This window comes from Mandrillus leucophaeus, unplaced genomic scaffold (genome assembly GCF_000951045.1).
Source record: "Mandrillus leucophaeus isolate KB7577 unplaced genomic scaffold, Mleu.le_1.0 Scaffold118, whole genome shotgun sequence".
NCBI lineage: Eukaryota > Metazoa > Chordata > Mammalia > Primates > Cercopithecidae > Mandrillus > Mandrillus leucophaeus.
The window spans coordinates 1,501,969-1,522,732 of NW_012100098.1; the positions used below are offsets into that span (position 1 = coordinate 1,501,969).

At 44.5% G+C, this 20,764-nt stretch overlaps 1 protein-coding gene across 4 annotated transcripts in view; it reads right to left on the reverse strand.

Moving 5' to 3' along the window:
- The window catches only part of ACVR1B (activin A receptor, type IB), a 44,317-nt gene that overhangs the window by 9,301 nt on the left and 14,252 nt on the right, over positions 1-20,764 (reverse strand). For 2 of the 4 annotated variants that reach the window (XM_012002373.1, XM_012002380.1), the window contains exons 2-7: positions 12,698-12,937; positions 11,652-11,900; positions 6,990-7,220; positions 4,214-4,381; positions 3,035-3,191; positions 1,443-1,567 (exon numbers count right to left, since the gene is read on the reverse strand). In XM_012002373.1, the coding sequence (XP_011857763.1) occupies positions 1,443-1,567; positions 3,035-3,191; positions 4,214-4,381; positions 6,990-7,220; positions 11,652-11,900; positions 12,698-12,872 (1,105 nt within the window). In that variant the 5' untranslated portion in view covers positions 12,873-12,937. Of the gene's footprint in view, positions 1-1,442; positions 1,568-3,034; positions 3,192-4,213; positions 4,382-6,989; positions 7,221-11,651; positions 11,901-12,697; positions 12,938-20,764 lie in introns of those variants that run through there. The other 2 variants (XM_012002388.1, XM_012002395.1) reach the window with 2 other exon arrangements.

Genomic DNA, 20,764 nt, shown 5'->3' on the forward strand with positions numbered 1-20,764 from the left:
TTCTCCTGCCTCAGCCTCCTGAGTAGCTGGGACTACAGGCGTGCGCCACCACGCCCTGCTAATTTTTGTATTTTTAGTACAGACAGGGTTTCACCATGTTGGCCAGGATGGTCTCGATCTCTTGACCTCGTGATCTGACCACCTTGGCCTCCCAAAGTGCTGGGGATTACAAGCGTGAGCCACTGTGCTTGGTCGCTTAGTCTGTTTTATCTGCATATACTGATCAAAATTTAAGAGGTCCAATTCCATGAATACTACCTGGGCACTATTTCCATAATTTGGATTTTACCAAACATGTCATAAACGGAAGCTGGAAAAGGGTATTAATATACAAAACAGTTCTGCTGGAAGACTTGCCAGATGTTTTCTAGATTAGATTTTTTTAACTTTTGTGGGTACACAGTAGATGTATATACTTATGGGGTACAACATGAGATGTTTTGATACAGGCATGCAATGCATAATAATCACATAATGGAAAATGGGATATCCATCCCTTCAAGCATTCACACTTTGTGTTACAAACAATCCAATTATATTCTTTCAGTTATTTAAAATGTACAATTACATTATTGACTATAGTCACCCTGTGGTGCTATTAAATAGTAGGTCTTTAAAAAATATGGAACACTTCAGGAATTTGCATGTCATCCTTGCGCAGGGGCCATGCTAACCTTCTCTGTATCGTTCCAATTTTAGTATATGTGCTGGCGACATGAGCACTACCAGTTTTTTTCCAACCACTTTCACTGCCCTGGAATCTCTTATATCACAGATAAATGGCTGAAGGTAGGGCTCTAGAGGTCCTGGAACTTGATCAAGTGGCAGAGTATGTGGAAATTATCATACAATACTGATATACTAAGTTGACAATAATAAGTGTTTCTGCTAAATCTGATACTATTTCTTACTGGATTCTGTCATGAATAAGAAGTTGTAAATGCCAACGATTTTTAACCATGGGAGAAAAAACTCACTTTAAGAAAAATCTATGCACTTTTACAAATTTAGAAACTAGCACTATTATTTTAACAACGAAACAGCAAGGTTTCCAATGAATGTGGCTTGGGAGCCAATGCATTAGAACATACTGCTTCTGACGTGAGAGACCCCTGCATGAATCCTGTGCTATTTGCACCTGGGGTACTCCCTGCCACAGACTAATAAAACAATGTTTGTTTGTTTATAAAGCCAAACGAGACTTCAGAAATGGTTACCCTAACACACAACACTATTCAACAAGCTGATTCCCGAAGAATAAACACACCCTAAGCACAGCTGCCTCCAAGGTTCCACACCTTTGATGGCAACTTTAAACGATGATTCAGGCTCTGGCAACAGGCACCCAACAGGTTGTAAAAAGAAAGGGGGCAGTAAAACAGCTTTGGGTGATCTAGTGTCCTGGAATGGGAGGTAGGAGCAAAGGCAAAAAAGAAAGGTACCTCCAGAATTGCATCTTCGAGCAATCTCCCAATATACAAGCCCGAGGGCATAAATATCAGCACATTTAAAGGAGTCAAAATGTTTCATATTAATGGTTTCATCAAGTACTTCAGGGGCCATATATCTGCAATAGCAAAACAAACATGGTCACGCACAGAAAATGACAACTGCTCTCTTTAAATCAAAGTATTGATTCAGGGGCCCTCTGAATGTGGAAGAATATCATCCTGATAAAGTCCCTTGGGGCAGAAGAAGTATACACATATCTTCATTGCAAACTCCCATGTTTTAGATTTGATTCTAAACACTTCAGCACAGATTTGGCAATACCAGGCTACTCTGATGTGTATCTCTATTTTTAACTATTAAGGTTTGTTTATTTGGCCAGGTGCAGTGGCTCACGCCTGTAATCCCAGCACTTTGGGAGGCTGAGGTGGGTGGATCACCTGAGGGCAGGAGTTGGAGACCAGCCTGGCCAACATCGCGAAATCCCATCTCTATTAAAAATACAAAAAATTAGCCAGGCATGGTGGCGGGCACCTGTAATACCAGCTACTCGGGAGGCTGAGGCAGGAGAATCACTTGGACCCAGGAGGTGCAGGCTGCAGTGAGCTGCAATTGTGCCACTGCACTCCAGCTTGGGCAACAAGAGTGAAACTCCGTTTCAAAAAAACAGAGAGAAAAGATTTGTTTATTTGAAGCATGTTCTGACTTCTTGGCAGAAGTACTTGTAATGTGGGTCAGAGAGGCAGTAACAGTACATAATATTTGGTTAATACCAGAGTCTTTCACTTTATTGAATGTAGTCACAGTGATGGGTTGAGCTTAAGTTTCATTCTGAACTTCTTTTGTTATCTTACCTGACTATAGATACGTCAAAATTAATTCTAGAGGTGGTCAGCGGCACCCTTAATGACTCTGAGTAGTAATTATGAGTAATTACTAGGATTCCAGTCACCCCAGCCCCCACAATAAATCAGGGGATCATCTTAATGAAATTCATTTAGATTCAGCAAACAGATTTCCACCTCTTCCACTCTATTAAAAGGCGGTCCCATTTCCAACTCATGAAGTCAATTTGCAATCACAGCTCCTTACTTCTTACCTCACTTCTGCATGAAGTGGGAAGCAAGCCCATAATCTTGAAGGGTGCCCCAAATCTCCATCCTAGGTTACCTCTGCTATAGTTTGGCAAATCTGCTCTCCAGTCCCTAAGCACAACATGCTCCCTGCCTCCTTCACGGCTCTCTGCACAGGAGATGGCAGTGTTTTCCCTCTTTCCCTAGCCACACCTGTTGCCTGCTATCCTTCTAAATCCTGCTCCAGATTGTCCTTCTCTCTGATCTTAATACCACCAACACCAATGTGCATACAGTTCATGGAGCTGTGCTCTCAGCACTTGTATCTGTTAGATGCAGTGGTGTAACTTTCCAATGTGGGGAGTGCATGTTCAATTCAACTTTCAGTGGGCTGAGAACAAGGTCCTCGCCTCCTTTTTCGACACCTCCTTCTCCTGTGCATATGGGAAACGGCACACATGGGATACTCAGTAGAAGCTGCTTAGCAAGGGCAGAGGCCCAGGCTCTCCTACCGTTTGGTCCCCACCCTCTGATTTGGGGCAATGTCGATGGTGTCAGTGACTGCATCGTGACGGACAGCCAGGCCCAGGTCTGCTATGGCACACATGCCATTTTTCTTCACCAGAATGTTCTTTGACTTTAAGTCTCGATGAGCAATTCCAGGCTTCCCTGGCAGAGAAAAAAACAGGGATCTTTACAGAGAGATGATATAAATGTTAAAAGCATAGACTCTCCAGCCAGACTGTATAGTTTTGAGTCCTGGCTTTGCCTCCTGCTAATCCAGTGACCCTGGAAAAGTGACTTTACCCCTCTGTACCTCAGTCTTCTCATCCATAAAATCAGAATGACCGTACTTATTTCATGGGACTGTTGTGAGGATTAAATGCATTCATGTAGCTGAGACCACAGAAGGACATGTGTATTTAGCTAATATTTGTATTAATATTTACTACTACTACTCGTCTTCCCTGAGCAAATATGCTCAGGCATAGAAGTGCTGAGGGACTGAAGGCAAGTTGCTACAATGCCTCCTAGTTCTCAGAAGGAAACAGGTCCGATGATGAGAACTGGCATTGCACAGGCTATAGGAATAGGACTCAACTTTCATGGGTGATTTTCCATTGTGGCACTGGTCAACCAGGCATCAGGGATCACACCTGCCTTTGGACAAGATCCAGGATGTCTCAAAGAGCTGACATGACAGTCAACAAGCAGCAGAGCTTCAGGTCTTCTTCCTCCAGGAAAACCTTCCCAGATTAGTAAGGCCCAGCATCTAATCCACCAAGTGGCCTTTAAGCCAGCTATCCCCATCTATGAACATGGAAATCACTAAACTGATGTTCCCAGTACACTGGTTTATCTTTTTACTTCCATTTTTTCTCATGTCTACTGTGGGATTCTAAGATGATTACTCCTTCATAACAAATGACTACGTCAAGCCATTGATTGACAAGTAGCTGAATATTGATATCATAGGATTCCTGAGGGAGTTCTAAAGACAGAGGTGAAGGGAACACCCTGTAGATACCTCACTTAAGTGAAGCTCAAACCTCCTTTCCTTTAAATTACACTAGAGTTCCTGAGATCCAGCCCCAACTTCCTCAGTGAAAAGAAATTCTAGGAACTAAATCAGGATGGTGCAGACCTTTCATGCCTATGTCACTTTGCCGCTCTTGCGCTAGTCCACTCACCTTGGGTGCCCACAATCTCCATGTGCAGGTGTGCCAGCCCACTGGCAGCAGACAAGGCCAGCTTAATCATCCCCTCAATTGTCACTGTGTACCGGTTCAGATAATCAAACAGGGACCCGTGCTCATGATAGTCAGAAACAAGCCACAGCTGTGTCCAGGTGCCATTATCTGCAGAGAACCACACATGAGTTCCAGAAAATGCGTAACTATCAGCGAAATGGTGAAAGTGGTAAGGATGAGTGTGTACAATACAAAATCCAGTTAGACTCCCAAATTCACATTTCCCACCTCCACGCCCCCTAACACCCCATCTAGCGTCCTTTCATTTATAGTGGTCTACCAGTTTGGGACCTCAGTAAGGACAGGGGACACCATTTCTTTCTTAGGACGGCTCCTGATTTCTTTTAGGTGAGCTGTAGGATTCTGAACATTATGTCAAATTAGAAATATGAAATACTCAGGAAAGAGGAGGCATATGCCTAGGGAAAGTAACAGCTATCACCAGCTTTGTCTGCAGCACTGCTTTGATCCTGACCAAGACTTGCTCATGGGCACAGGAGAACCACAATGAGCTGGATCCACCACCACCAAGCAGGAAAGCCTTGGAGGGCCTCCTGTGTCCCAGCGATCCTCTGAACACAGCCCAAACACAGCACCTATCTCATCTGTAATGTTTCTTTTCAGTCTGTTGTTCTTACCAGGCTATGGTATTTCTGTGAGAAGGAAAGATCTCCTTTATGCATTACTGGATTCCAGGCCAAAAAATGCTTTTCAGTGCATGAACAGCCCACTTCCAAGTATTCCCAGAGAGGCATCTCATCCTTCAGAGGAGCAATGGAAGGTAGAGTGCATACACTTTATTTTCTCTTTTACACTAGGGACAGCAAGGAGGAGGAGAGCAGGAGGAGGGAGAAAAAGAAACACCAAAGCCAGGAATCGAATTAAGCCACACCATTGTCAATAGGAAGATTGGAAATTGAGTTGAAATCTCCAAAATTCCAGGCTGGCGCTGATTCCAGGGCACCATACTATATATACACCATGTTAAAAAGGCAAGAACGAGGGAGTCCGATTGTTCCCCTTCCCTGGCCTTAATGTGGGTTTTGAAAGCCAGATCCCTACCCACACAAGCTGCCAGAATCAATAAAGGGAATGGATCCTGGAAACACACACATCTTCGCTTCTCTTATCACAAACAAGGGGCCCACCCAACACACTGCTTCTCGCACTCTAACCAGTCCCAAAGTCCTGAGCGCCCTCCCAATACGTTTGAAGAGAAGACATGATTTGATCCTTTTAAAACATGTAAGATTTAAACTTTACCAAAAGGTGAGAGTGTTTTAGACACTAACTTCTAAATTGCACTGTGCCACAGGAGCAAGCCATGCCACAACTGCTAGAGAGACCCTTCCACAATGTGAACCAGCCATTCATGGCATCCTCTCTGCACTCTGGGTGCCACTTCCCCTTCTTCCTGGGAGCTCTGTGAGGGGAGGGACTGTGTCTTGCTCTTATGCGTGATGGTCCAAGCAGCCAGCAGAGGTCTGGCCCACAGCAATCAATAAATGTCATAGAATTAATGAAAGAAATTATAATTACTACCCACTATCTTCAGAACGGAATACAATCCTCTCAGAAAGGCCCCTCACAATCTGGCCTCTGCCTGTCTCTCCACCCACAGCCATCCAAGTTACTTGCAGGGCCCCAAACACCTCAACTTCGCACAGGTCTGCAGTGCCCTTCCCTGCAAGGAAGGTTTTTCTTCCTGAACTCTTGCCACCTTTGTCTCCATCGGGCTCAGGTGTCAGTCAGCCCCAATTTGTGCTCAACAGAACAACTCATGTTTACCTCCTCTAATCACCCTTACTCGTCGTGCTTTGCTAGTCAATGATGTCCTCAAACATAGGGAGGCGTCTGACACATAAAAGACTCAAAAACTAAAGCAATAAAAGGGATAGGAAGAAGGAAAGAAGAATCCTCAGGGACAGGACTGACCAAGAGCGGAGTCTGAAGGCCACTAGGCGACACTTTGTGGACTACAGGCTTTTCTGTCGTTATCCTTCCCTGCCAGGGTTGAGGCCACAATTCCTCATCCTAGCGATTTTCTTTCTTTTTTCTTTTTTTTTTGAGACAGAGTCTCACTCTGTCACGCAGGCTGGAGTGCAGTGGCGCGACCTCAGCTCACTGCAACCTCCAGCTCACTGCAATCTCCGCCTCCTGGGTTCAAGCAATTGGCCTGCCTCAGCCTCCTGAGTAGCTGGGATTACAGGTGCATGTCACCATGCCCAGCTCATTTTTGTATTTTTAGTAGAGATGGGGTTTCAACACGTTGGCCAGGCTGGTCACGAACTCCTGACCTCAAGAGATCTGCCTGCCTCGGCCTCCCACAGTGCTGGGATTACATGCGTGAACCACCGTGCCCAGCCCATCACAGTGATTTTCAAAATAAGCTTACGGAACCCCCTGCAGGAACTACACTGGAGGTGGGTTTGGGAGAGTGGAGAAAGATAAATTAAGCAGGTAGGGTGAGGGGATGTATCTTGTTTATCTGAGTAAGAACTCCTTGTTTATTTGCTTGATAACCTGGATTTCTATATAAGCTTTTCATGGAATAAAAGGCTCCACGCCTTAAGAAAAGCGTGGAAACCTTGACCTTATTCAAGTTCTCTTTCTACGGGTTACAATGATGAAGGCAAACAGAGCTGTGCATCCCATAGCTATGCACTTTCTCTGGCACCCTCCATCTGGGAACGCTGTATCCAAGCCCAGCCCTTACCTTTATTGTCAGCGGCAATAAATCCAAGGATGTTTTCATGGCGCAGCATGACCGTCTGGTATATCTCCGCTTCCCGGAACCAAGACCGTTCTTCACGAGAAGAGAATATTTTCACAGCCACATCACCACCCCTCCAGCGGCCGCGCCATACTTCCCCAAACCGACCCTTGCCAATAATCTCTTGTAACACGATGGTTCGGGCCACTGTGCGCTGGACAAAGAGAGGTAACCCTGTGGACCAAAGAATGGGAAGAAACCTGACACTGCAAATTTGACAAATTTTCCAACTCCCACACTAATTGGCACAATGGAAAGACCCTTAACATGGTGTCTTCATCCTACACTGGTGCATTAACCAGGGACAGCTGCTGCTGCTCCTGCACGTTTCCAGGTAATCTACCAGAGGGCTGAGCCAGGTGGAGAGATGGGCAAAGAGTGAACACAAATGGGAAACATGTATGATTAGCTACTCCTTATCTACGCAATTTCTCCTCTCAGTAAGCATAGATGATAGATTTGAACGTAAATGTTTGACCAGATTTACCGACTTTTCAGCCAGCCACCTGTGGGCCGACCTACCCACATCTGCTTTATTTTGGTGCAGGAAGGAAAGCGGGCAGAGAACATGAAACTGGAGGCTCAAGTGCTGGGGGCCACCTTCTGGCTGTTCTGCTTATTAGCCACTAGAGGGCAGTGCTGTGAGGCCCATGGGTTCCCACCTCCAAAGAGAGCAAAGCTCTGCTCGCAAGCACAACTCCAGAGGTAGAATGGAGGACTATCTATGTTTAGTCTAAGATTAATTTTACTGTCTTTATAAAACTCAACATTGCTTCATGTGACTCATTCAATGTGGATCTATGTATCTAATCACCCTTACCATCACAACTGACTCTTTAACTCTCTTACTCCCACCCCCAAATTAATAAATATATTATTAATCCCTAGGTCTGGTAGATGGGAACTACCATTCACTGCATGCTTACTATGCATTAGGCTCCATGCTAAGGGCTTTACATAAATTATCTCACTTCCCCAAACCACCTGGAAGGTAAGGCACTGTTATCATTCCCATTTTATAAACAAGAAAACTAAGGCTCAAAGAGGAGGTTACGTAATATTCAAATTCATACAAGCAGTTAAGTGGCAAAGCAGGGCTTAAAATCTAGGACTGTCTGACTCTATAATCTATGCTTTTAATGACAACAGTATAGAACCACCAAAATGTTTCTCAAATTAGCCCCCGCCTCTCCATCTCTGTCCGCCTGTCCTACTTTTGGACCTTCTCTAAAAGACTTCCAACAGGTCTTTTGCCTCCCATCTCAGCCTGCTCTTGCCGTGTGCATCCACACACAACCCGCCTCACCGCACCCTTCCCAAAAGGCGGCTGGTAGTGAATGAATTCATCCTCCACACCACTGCCAGAATTCCTTCCAAAGGAAAAAATGAACATTCGTTTCCCACATGGAAACTTTCAGTAGAAGCCCCTTACCTATAAGATAAAGGTCAGCCCTCAAGGTCCTCTACACCCGGGCCAGCCTGACTTCCCCCTGCTTCCCTAGCACAAGCACATCATGCTGGTCTCCTTATCATAAAGGTTCTTTAAACATACAGTGGACTTTCATGTCTTTGTCTTTTTACTGAAGATATTTTCATTGGCCTGGAATGTTCTTTGCCCTCTTGCCTCTCTTAAATTTAAAATTGCAACTCATTCTTTAAGACTCCTTTTTTATTTTATTTTTTTTGAGATGGAATCTCGCTCTGTCACTCAGGCTGGAATGCAATGGTATGATTTCGGCTTACTGCAACCTCCACCTCCTAGGTTCATGCAATTCTCCTGCCTCAGCCTTCCAAGTAGCTGGGATTACAGGCGCCCGCCGCCACACCCAGCTAATTTTTGTATTTTTAGTAGAGATGGGGGTTTCATCATGTTGCTCAGGATGGTCTCGAACTCCTGACCTGAGGTGATCTACCCACCTCGGCCTCCCAAAGTGCTGGGATTACAGGTGTGAGTCACCGTGACCGGCCTTTTGTTTTGTTTTGTTTTTTGAGACGGAGCTTTGCTCTTGTTGCCCAGGCTGGAGTGCAATGGCATGATCTGGGCTCACTGAAGCCTCTGCCTCCCAGGTTCAAGCAATTCTCCTGCCTCAGTTTCCCGAGTAGCTGGAATTACAGGCATGCGCCACTACACCCGGTTAATATTTTGTATTTAGTAGAGACGAGGTTTCACCATGTTAGTCAGGCTGGTCTCGAACTTTTGACCTCATGTGATCTGCCCACCCCGGCCTCCCAAAGTGCTGGGATTATAGGTGTGGCTGCCCAGCCTCAAGACACCTTTAAATGTGCCCTCCTCTGTGAGACTCTTCCCAACAATTCCTGTCTCTCTGATCCAATCCTGGAGTCAGACTTCTTTTTTTTTTTTGAGACACAGTCTCGCCTCTGTCACCCAGGCTGGAGTGTAGTGGCGTGATTTCGGCTCACTGCAAGCTCCGCCTCCGAGGTTCACACCATTCTCCTCAGCCTCCCGAGTAGCTGGGACTACAGGCGCCCGTCACCACGCCCGGCTAATTTTTTGTATTTTTAGTAGAGACGGGGTTTCACCGTGTTAGCCAGGATGGTCTGGATCTCCAGACCTCGTGATCCGCCTGCCTCGGCCTCCCAAAGTGTTGGGATTACAGATGTGAGCCACTGCGCCCAGCCAGGTCAGCCTCTTTCTAATCTGTCTAAAACTATATCACCCAGAAGGTATTCAGTATATACTTATTTAAATGAATTGAAAGTCATATGAGCAGCATGGACTTACTACTTTAAAAACCACATCATTAGAAACCTAACACCTTGGAAGCTCTGCATATTCTGAATGAAGAATATACTAAACCACTCAGAGAGAAATAGTTATTAAACATTTTGCTACAGATGACTAAACAACTACCATGGCCCTTCCCTTGTTTCAGCTGGTCTGGGTCTTAAAAATACTTTGGAAAACCCAATTTACCCTCCTCTAGCAGCAAATCAATTCCCACAGTCAGCCAGGAGGTTCTAACCACTGCCCTACCTCTTTCAACAAGGAACGAGCCCTAGATTTTTACTGTTTCTAAAAATATGCAGCTTTTAAATACATCCATCATTTTGGTGCTCTCTACTGCAGAGCTTAATAAAAGCAAAGCCACTGAAATTCAGGAGATGTCACAGCTCAAAGTACTCCCGTGTCAAGCAGAATGTCTGGGCATGACTGACGGCATAATTTCCCCACAGAACAACAGTCTTGTCCCACGTCAAGGAAACATATAAAAACATGCAAAAGTTCTCACAAATAAGATCCTCTGTGTTTTAGCTAGAATGGCAACAGTGATGTTTGTGGATGTTTTTTCTTTGATAAGAACGGACTTGAAGTCAAGAATTTGAGACTAGCCTGGGCAACAAAGTGAGACCTTCCACAAAAATTAAAAAAAAAAAATTGCCAGGCTTGGTGGCACATGCCTGACATCTCAGCTACTCAGGAGACTAAGGTGGAGGATCTCTTGAGCCCAGGAGGTTGAGGCTGCAGTGAGCTGTGATTGCACCATGGCACTGCAGCCTGGGCAACAACAGAGTGAGACCATATCTAAAAAATAAAAAATAAAAAATAAAAAAAAGGAACGCAATACCACTGTCACAAAAATAATGGTTTATCTTCATTAAAAAAATTCTTTGCGAGGTGGGTGGATCACTTGAGGTCAAGAACATATGACCAGCCTGGCCGACGTGGCGAAACCTTGTCTCTACTAAAAATACAAAAATTAGCTGGTGTAGTGGCGCATGCCTGTAATCCCAGCTACTCAGGAGGCTGAGGCAGGAGAATCACTTGAACCTGGCAGGTGGAGGTTTCAGTTAGCGGAGACTGTGCCACTGCACTGCTGCCTGAGAAACAGAGCAAGACTCTGTTTCTAAATAAATAAATAAGTAAGTAAGTAAAAAAATTCTTCTGCATTCATGTTCACATTTAACAACTAGCTGAGCTATATACCCTGAGACCTAAACAACCCCAAGCCCTTTTATCCTAAATTCTCGTCTTATGCCAAGGTCTAGTGTTTGGTTCATTTTCCACATCTGAGAAAGACTTGGTCAACAAAAGGCAGTACAGGAAATAGTGCTGATGCTATGCTGGAGGCCCACACTGCCTTTATTTTCACCCCCACCAAAAACCCTTGGGCAACTGGTACAAGTCAATGATTCACCAAATCCCAACTCTAAGCTTTACTGGATGTCCTTAAACTCCCCTTGTGGTTGCTCAGAGATCAATGATTAGCTGTCACCACCTCACAGGAATCTGGCACACTCCTGTTTCTCAAAAGGGGCCCTGAAATTGAGCACTCCACTGCTCAGGTGGAACCAGCTAAATTTTAATAGATGTACGTACAGTTGCAAAGCTTAGAGAGGCAGAACTTCTGTAGTGGATAATTGTGTACTAGAACTTGGGAGTCCCAGGGAATGAGAGATTTTCTGTGAACCCATTATCTTATCTTATTACACGTCAGACTCCAAAAGAAGGGGAACTAGGAAACCAAATGACTCAATGCTGGCAGAAACAAATGCAGTGCCCCCAGCCTTCTCTATAAGCACTCTATCCTTCTGGGAAACTGATTAAAGTCAACCACAGACACAATGCCCTGGAGAACTCAGTACCTGAGCCAGACCCTGAGGTGGAGAGATCGTAGACAAGATCCTGGAGCGTCTTGTCTTTGGAGAGACACATCTCACATGAGGGATCTTCCATGTCCAGTCTCTGGCGGTTGTGATAGACACGCTGATGATAGTTAATGACAAGGAAAACAATGATGATGATGAGGAACAGGAGGAACACCGGGCCGGCGATGATGCCTACCAGCTCCACCGGGCCCCACATGGACGGGTGCTCAGGCTCCTTGAGGTGACCTGGGTCAAGTGAGAGAGGAGAGGGAAAGAATGAGAAGTAAAAACAAGGGAAAGAGTAAAAACACCTCCCTCAAAGTGAAGAGTGAAAAAGAACCCTTTCCTTGTTGACATGCTCAGGCTCCCTTGATCTCTCTGATCTTCCTGGGCTAGTCTGTCTGCCTAGATGCTCTCAAATGCCCAACTTCTTTAGTTAAGGCACCTCTTTCCAGTCAAAGCCACAACCCACTTTGTAATCTCACGCATTTCATGATACTATCCCCACCTCAGGCCCCTACACAGATGCCTGTTTCTGCTCTTTAACTTTCCACAGCTCCCCTAAGCTCCACTCTAGTTTCTCTCCTTCTCCTGAATGGAAGACTTGCAAAAGGGTGGTATGTGGTGCTTCTCAGCTTTGATAACTGGCCTTTTTCTATTCTGGTCCCTTCTCACATCTGACCACCATCCTCTCTTGAGGAGTCACCTTTGCTCAGCTCTAGGGCCATCTCTTTCTGGATCAGTCCCACATCCTCCCGCGGGGATCCCTGCCTGGTTCTTCCACTCCTCACCACTGCCTATGGCTGCTCAGCCACTACTCAAAACACTGCTGGCACCTCTGGGACTAACTTGAAAATCTGCTTCCTCCCCCTCTAATCTACAAAAGCAACTCCTGAGAAACCCCAGCCTTTGTCACCTTGGGGAGCATCCGAAAGGCATCTTTATCGTCAAACCAAGCGAGTGGGCAAGCGTAGAAAAAAATGAAGCGACGGGGTGCCCTACCTCCAAGCTGAGCCACTAGTCCAACAAGGGCATGCACTCACCACTGGGCACCCTCAAGTCGATCCTGTTGCAGTAGTCAGTGTAGCAGCAGTGGGTGTTGCGCAGGTCCTCTGAGCTCAGGCAGTAGAAAGGCTTCCCGGCAGGGACCAGCTCCACTTTGGGGATGCAGGTGCGCACATGGTGCTCCATCCCATCCAGATTGAAAATGGAAACCATGCAGGCCCCATCTGTCTCACACGTGTAGTTGGCCTGGAGGCAGCTGGTGCACGCACACAGCAGAGCTGCAGGAAATTGGGGAGCAGACATTGACATCAATGGTGAGATCCTTTGCAGGTCCTTTTCCAAACTTAGAATATAATCCGTTAGCATACTTGATGTTCCAAAACAGTTTTTATAGAGATGGGGCCAAACAGATACCCTTAACTGAGCACAACTTCACCTGTTTATTGAGCTTTTGAGGCTCCGCTATTATCCTCTAAGTGCTCTACTTTATGCCTGTGAGAGACAGAGGAACTACCTTTTCTTCAAATTGAGATGCCTGACAAGAGGAAAGCATCTTCCTTTTGGAGAATGTGGGGCTGCCCCCCACTTCATGCAGAGCCACCTAGGGTTCCTGGAGCTATCACCAGCCCTATCTCCCCCAGCAGGAACCAAGCACGCCCACGGCTTCCTGCAGCATGCATGCTCTCACACATTCTTTTGCTGCAATGCTTTTTTCCTGCCTAATTCTTACATATCCTTCAAAATTCAACTCAAATGTCACTTCTTTTGAAAAGCTTTCCCTGACCACTCCATTATCGTCCTCCTGCCTTTAGTAGTCCAAGTCAGGTGCCCCTCATTCACGAGGGCACAAAGGATATCCTCCAAAGAGGAGAACTTGAGTGCCTCCCTTGTGAAGTTATTGTGACAACTAAGTGAGATAATGCATTAAAAGTGCTCAATACATTTAACCCATCCTGAAAGGCCCCTGGATAGCATGCACATGCGTTCATGTATGCCAGTGTCTGCACACACAATTTTTTTCAAACAGGCAGTGTACACAATCACCTCCGGGATTAATGAGTTTTGCTGGGTAAGTATCATACATAAGTGTGTCCCATTTGACAGGAAATTACTGCAAATGAATTTGGCGCCTCTGAAAGCCTCTTCAGCAGCCCTGGAATCTGAAATCCTTTATTTATTCAACTAACAAGAATAGCACAGACAGCAGCAGTTGGTTCTCCCCAACACTGTCTCCCAAGAGACTAACCTAGCTCTGACCTCTTGGCATGGGCAGGAGTGTTGCTTTACCCACTAGAACACTGAGGTCGGGGCTCGGAAGTGCTGAAGGAGGCACTCACACATTGAGGGGTGAAGGTAGTGGGGGCCCAAGCGAGTCCCAGATCACACACTCAGTCAATACTATCTGGATAACAAGTGGCAATGCATTCACACTGTGGCCTCTGGAGATGAGACACTTATGGGCAGTCCCATGAAAAGCTACCCTGTCATAACTCACTGATTTAGGCTATACATAGTCTATCTTCGTCTCTTCCTCCAATATTCTGAAAGTCATCTCTTGGCTTTTCAAATCCAAAGACAGATTCTAAATATCTCAGTGCCCAACCCCTCCTTCCTCAGGCTTTCTATAAATGAGCCGATTCCTTGCTAGTCCCACCCAAGGAAACCAAGGAGGCAGTCCTGGCAGGTGGACAGACAGTGTAGACAGTGCAGATCTTCACTTATGGCCTGTTGTATTTTTTCACGTTTCATCAGATCCCTTTCTTCTGGGAGAAATTCCAAAACATGCAGCCTCTTGCTTAAGAGTTTGGGTAGTGGTATTTCTTAAAGTCAGAACATTTAAAGTAGGTGCCCATTAGACTAGGATCTAAATCATAAAAGGGATTTTAAAAAGTAAATTTCTCCTGAATTTTTATTCTAACCCGTTTAGACACAAAAAAGACTAAGGAATCTCTTCATTTTCTCTTCCAAATACCTTTGTTTGCTCCCTCTCTTATTCTTTCTGCTTTTACATTTACTTCTGAAAGTCTCAGAATACTTGATCCAAACCTCTTTTACTCACGCTGGAATCTTGTTAACTCAAGAAAGCTAACTCCCATTCCCCTTTGTGGCAGTGGGGACATTCAGGCACTTTAAAAGGGGTTCCCTATGGAAAGCACACCTCTCAATATTTGTGTTGTGGTGTCCAACAAAGAGAACAACACTGGTTCTATTTTGGGAAGCAAGAAGGGAAAAGTAACAACTTCAAGAGAGGACTATTCTGAGCACAGTGAGACACAAGCCCAAACCCACAGTTGCCTTTTAGAAAAGCACTCACTCCAGAGCCCACCAATTAGAGGGACTGAAGAGTCAGGAGCCTCTGCTTCCAGATACTTATGCTCCTTTCCTTAGTTCACAACCTCTTTCACAGTGATTCATTCTGGAGAACGAACACACCCACACGTGGCTCATTATTTTTGGGAAGTACTTAAACAATCTTGGTGTAAGACAGGAAAGAACAAAAGTGGTGAAATCTATGCTAGACAGGACGAAGAACGGAACTGGGGGCTGGGCCATGTGGGTTTGTGATAAGGCGCTGAGTGAGTCCCTGAGCCTATCTGGGCCTCAACTACCCAACCAGAAAACACTGTTTATCTTACAGAGATGGTATGAAGATTAGCCAAGCAACTGCTAAGAGCTATGGGTCTTCTGAGAAAGGCCACTCTACACATATCTGTGTCTAATTACATATTTTACAGAGTGAGAAGTCTGAAAAAGATACATTTCAAAGATAACTACCACCACTGCCCATACCCCTGAAAAGATCAGAATTACCATCACTAGGAGTCACAGTGGGAATCATAGCAGGAATAGGTCAGAAAGGCTCAAATGCCAGCTTTAATATTAACCACATGACCTTGAGCAAGGTATTAACCTTCTTGCACTGTTTCCTAATCTGTAAAGTGGGGCTGTTAATATGCAGCGTTAGGCAATTTTGTTGCTGTGTGAACCTCACAGCATGTACTTACACAAACCTAGATGGCATAGTCTAAGTGGTGTAGCCTCTTGCTCCTAGGCTAGAAAACTATACTGTATGTAACTTTACTGGATACTGTAGGCAATTGTAACACAATAAGTATTTGTATCTAACAGAGAAAAGGTGAAGTAAAAATACAGTATTATCTTATGGGACTACCATCATATAACAACAGTGTGGTCCATCACTGACCAAAATGCTGTTATGCGGCACATGACTGTATTTCATAGGGCTACGTAAGAATTACATGAAGAAATATATATCTGTTCTTTAGAGACAAGATTTTGCTATGTTGCCCAAGTTGGACTTGAACTCCTGGGCTCAAGGGAACCTCCAGCCTCAGTTTCCTAAGGAGATGGAACTACAAGCATGTGCCACCACGCCCAGCTAATGTATTTTTTAAAGTACTTAACAACTAGTAGAGATTCAATAAATATTAATCCCCCCCTCAATGTAAAACCTAAAAACATAACAAAAAAACACCACCCAAGTAAAAATGTGTCTCCTTAACCACTAATTAGGAAGTGGCAAGTTTCAGTAAGAAACTGCTGTTCAAGTTTCAGCTCTGTCAGGAACTAGCTGCGTGGCTTTGGGCAAGTCATTTAACCTCTTTGAACCTCATTTTTCTCATGATTAACCAGAAAGAAGGGACTGAACTATATGACCTTTAAAATCCTTTCCAGCTATGTTTGAATCTAGTTTTGTTTTTAAGTTTACATTGTTTGATCACTGACCCAACACTGGACAATTGTTTTGTTTTATATGCCTTTTCCTAAACATCTTTTAAATACAGACATTTTGGCTAGCCTTCTGTTAACATTCATTTTCCACTGAAACAAAAGTGACAATTATAAAAGCATCTAAATTTACTGTAAATCTCAGTTCATTAAATCACACACACTAAATTAAATTCTCTCTGAAAAGCTAAATCTGGACTAATGATAACAGCCCCTTAGAATCTGTTTCATAGTGACTCATCAGGTTAAAAATTTTACACACCGTGTATGTAAACAATACATACCTAAAACTCTCCTTATTCCAAGACGGAAGAATTACGTAGCAGAAATAACACAAATCAGAAAACCAAATCACAGGAGTAACAAAATCACTCTACACATAAACCAGTTAGGAAGTGGTCAGAACAAAAGCCCGACTAGCATAGACTTTTGTCATTAACAAGTTAGTCAAATTTAAACTAAAGACAAAACCACCTTGGCAGGGTTTGAACATGGTTCCAAAGTATGATTGGAAGGTGGTTTGTGGTAGGATGTAAATGCAAATTTGATTCATGAGACAGGCTGTGTTTCGAGTAAGGCTGACAAGTTTCAATCTGGGCAGACTGTCTAGCTCCGTGTTACAGAGGCGCCTAACACAGCTGGGCCTCAGAAAATACAGGCCACTCAGTGACACCATAGCCCAGCTAAGAATTCTCAAAAACTGCCACACAGGGTCAGACTCACAGCCATTTAGCCCAACATCCCGCCTCAGACCCTCACCAGGAGCAGTGTGGGAGCGTGCAGTGCGATGGCGCCCCCTGTTGAAAGGAAGAGGCACGGCACACAACATCTAAGTTTGTCCTAACAGATGAAGGTCCAGGAGCGCACCTAAAACTCTTTTGAAGCTACAGTAATTATGAATTTTAACTTAATTACTACTTGTGGATAATTAATTTCATAAATTTAGTACTGGTTGTGGAGCACTGTCCTGTGTAGGTACCCTAGACTTGACTCTTCCAAATTTCACCAGGCAACCTTCTAGTTCTGCCCTTTCACTTCGTGATTTTACGACTTGATCATAAACTGATTCTCAGCACTCTTTCCGGATGAGAAATTCACCAGATAGGCCAAAGCGATAAGAATAGCCTAATACAACCATGATTACTTTAATTATTCTTCCCTGGCCCTTATCCCAATCCCCTCCAGTTTCTTTGGGATAGAACAAAGACCACAACTCTACCCAACTATGATTGCAGGATCAGAGACACCAGTTTTACATTCAGGTAGGGTGTTTTCAGTTTGTTTCCCGTAAGAAAACACTGTGTAGAGCTACGCTGTGTTATTGTATCAAGAGTTTTCACTTTCATCCTCTCCTGTGATCCCCACAGGAACTCAGGAGCTGAGGCAGGTATAGCTGCCTCACTTTATGGATAGTAAAGCCTCGGAGAAGCTAAGGGGCTCACAAGTGGTAAACCAGTAAAACGATGGGGCACATGTCCAACTCAGGTCTCTAGGGTCTAAGTCCCATCTTTTCCCCACAACACCACACAGCATTCTACCACACTCTTTCTGACAACACTCGGCACACAGAGTCGGCAGGGCCATGGCCACACTAGGAACACCTTCGTGTGATCAGATTCAGCACCCTGCAAATATCATTCACATCACTCTGAACACATTCTTACCCTCCCCGTATCAAATGCACTGTTGGTTTTCTGACCAAAGAGCCACACCATGTCTTCCTGCAGTTCATCTCCAGGGATTTAGTGTGTTACAGCCTGGGATAACAATGCCACTGGAAACCTCAAGGTTTCACCATGAATTCCTTACTTCTTATTGGTGACTCTACCAATATTATAGAAGTGGTGCTTTATCCCTACTTTATTTTTTAAGACAGTTTTTTTTTTTTTTAATTTTCTTAGAGACAGGGTCTCGCTATGTCGTCCAGGCTGGAAGTGCAGTGGCTATTTACAGGTGTAGTCATAGCTCACTGTAGCCTCAAATTCATGGCCACACACAATCCCTTCCACCTCAGCCTCATTAGTAGTTAGGACTACAAGTGTACTCCACCACACTGGCTAAGATAGTTCTTTATACACAGTGTAAATTCCTTTAATTCCTTTGTGACTTTAAAATAACTACCTGTACAGATTTTATTAGGGTCGTTGAAAGTCCAGATAAAGTCTTTCTCTTTATTCACATGCATGCTTACCTCTATAAAAAAAATTCAAATTATTAGCCTGCCTGGGCTTTAGAGAAACCATACTGCCACCTTCTCTCGAGTGCGTAATATAATGTTTTCTTAGATTCAGTGGCCCTAACTTTTATTAGGTCTCACCAGCATAGCAACGAGGGTCTCTCTGGAAATATCTTTACACATATAAGAGTAACAGGTCAATTTAACAGTCTTCTGGCTGTGGTGCCATTTAAAGAAACAGATTATGTTCCATTCACCTTTGCATCTCCAGGGCTGAATTCTAGTAGGTCCACACTAAACATCTGCTCAAAAATGGTCATTTATGAAGACAACATTAAAGTCCTTTGAGATGGGAGGAAAAATAATATTGTCCCAGTTACTATGGCCATATAACAAATTACCCCAAAAACTTGTGGCATCAAACAACCATTTAATCTATGCATGGATTCTATAAGCCAGCAACTCGGGCAGGGCAGCAGGAACAGCTTATCTCTACTCCACAATATCTGGGGCTTCAGGTGGAAGACTCCAAGGCCGGGGGCTAGAACCATCTGAAGGTTTATTCACGCTTACATCTGGCGCATGATGCTGGCTGTTGGCTAGGGGCCTTTGTTCTTCTTGATGTGGTCCTCTTCAACTACAGGATGAGCATCCTTTATCCAAAATGTTCAGACCGGAAAGTATTGCAGATTTCTGATTTTGGGGGATTTTAGAATATTTTCATATACATCTGACTGGGCATCCCTAATCTGAAAATCCGAAATCCAACATGCTCCAACGAGCATTTCCTTTGAGCACGCTGGTGCTCAAAAATTTTTGGATTTTGGAGCATTTTGGATTAGGGATGTTCAACCTGTAGTCCCTTTGTGTGGGTTAGCTTAGGCTCCTCAAAGCATGACAGCTGCCCTTCCCCAGAGCAAGACACCAAAAGGAAATGAACCTGGCAGAAACTGTATTATTCTAGCAGCCTAGCCTTAGATACCACAGAGCATCACATCCACCATAGACCATAGATCAAAGCAGTCAAACCTCCGCCCAAATTCAAGGAAGGGACATGGGTAGACCCTGCCTGTTGGAAGGAGTATCAAAGTCACATTGTAAGAAAAATATGTGGGATGGGAAATATAGTTGCAGTCATTTAGGAAATACAATTTGCCACAAAGACCCACTTCTTTAGGTCTAAAACATCCCATATATTTATCACTACTTAAATTCAGAATAAAATAACATTTATTACAAACCAACTATGAATGTAAGATTGGTTTTATACCTTTACCTTGAGAGGTATCTAACATCTACAACTTGTCCACTTCGAAATAATTTGGGCTTGTGTGTTTCCATAGCATGCCTCTCAGTACAAACGGAAGAAATCATTCTCTTTTTTTGAGATGGAGTTTTGCTCTTGTTGCCCAGGCTGGAAAGCAATGGCGCAATCTCGGCTCACTGCAACCTTTGCTTCCTGGGTTCAAGCAATTCTCCTGTCTCAACCTCCCAAGTTGCTGGGATTACAGGCGCCTGCCACGGCGTCTGGCTAGTTTTTTGTATTTGTGGTAGAGACGGGGTTTCGCCACGTTGGCCAGGCTGGTCTCGAACTCCTGACCTCAGGTGATCCACCCAACTTGGCCTCCCAAAGTGCTGGGATTACAGATGTAAGCCACCATGCCCAGCCAGAAATAATTCTTTTAGTTTCTCTGCTACCTCCTCTATCACTGAGAGCACCTTCAGGGAGATATAATTACATAGGGATTAACAGCCTGGGCTCTGAGGTCAGACAGCCTAAGCTTAAATCCTGGTTCACTTGTTAGCCGAGCAACATGAGGCAAGTTTCTTAGGCTCACAGGACTCGGGCTGCCCAATTAGAAAATGGAGAAAACTAAGAGAATCAACTTCATAGGATGGCTCTGCGGAATAAGATAATCAGTATATAAAGCTCTTAGCCAAGTGCCTATACAGTTAAGTGTACAAGCAAATGCTAGACATTCCCACTAGCACCAGCCACCGATTCTCTAGCAGGTTTCCCCCAACCTTTAATTTTTTTTGTTTGTTTGTTTGTTTGAGAAGGAGTCTTGCTGTGTCGCCCAGGCTGGAATGCAGTGGCGCGATCTCGGCTCACTGCAAGCTCCGCCTCCCGGGTTCACGCCATTCTCCCACCTCAGCCTCCTGAGTAGCTGGGACTACA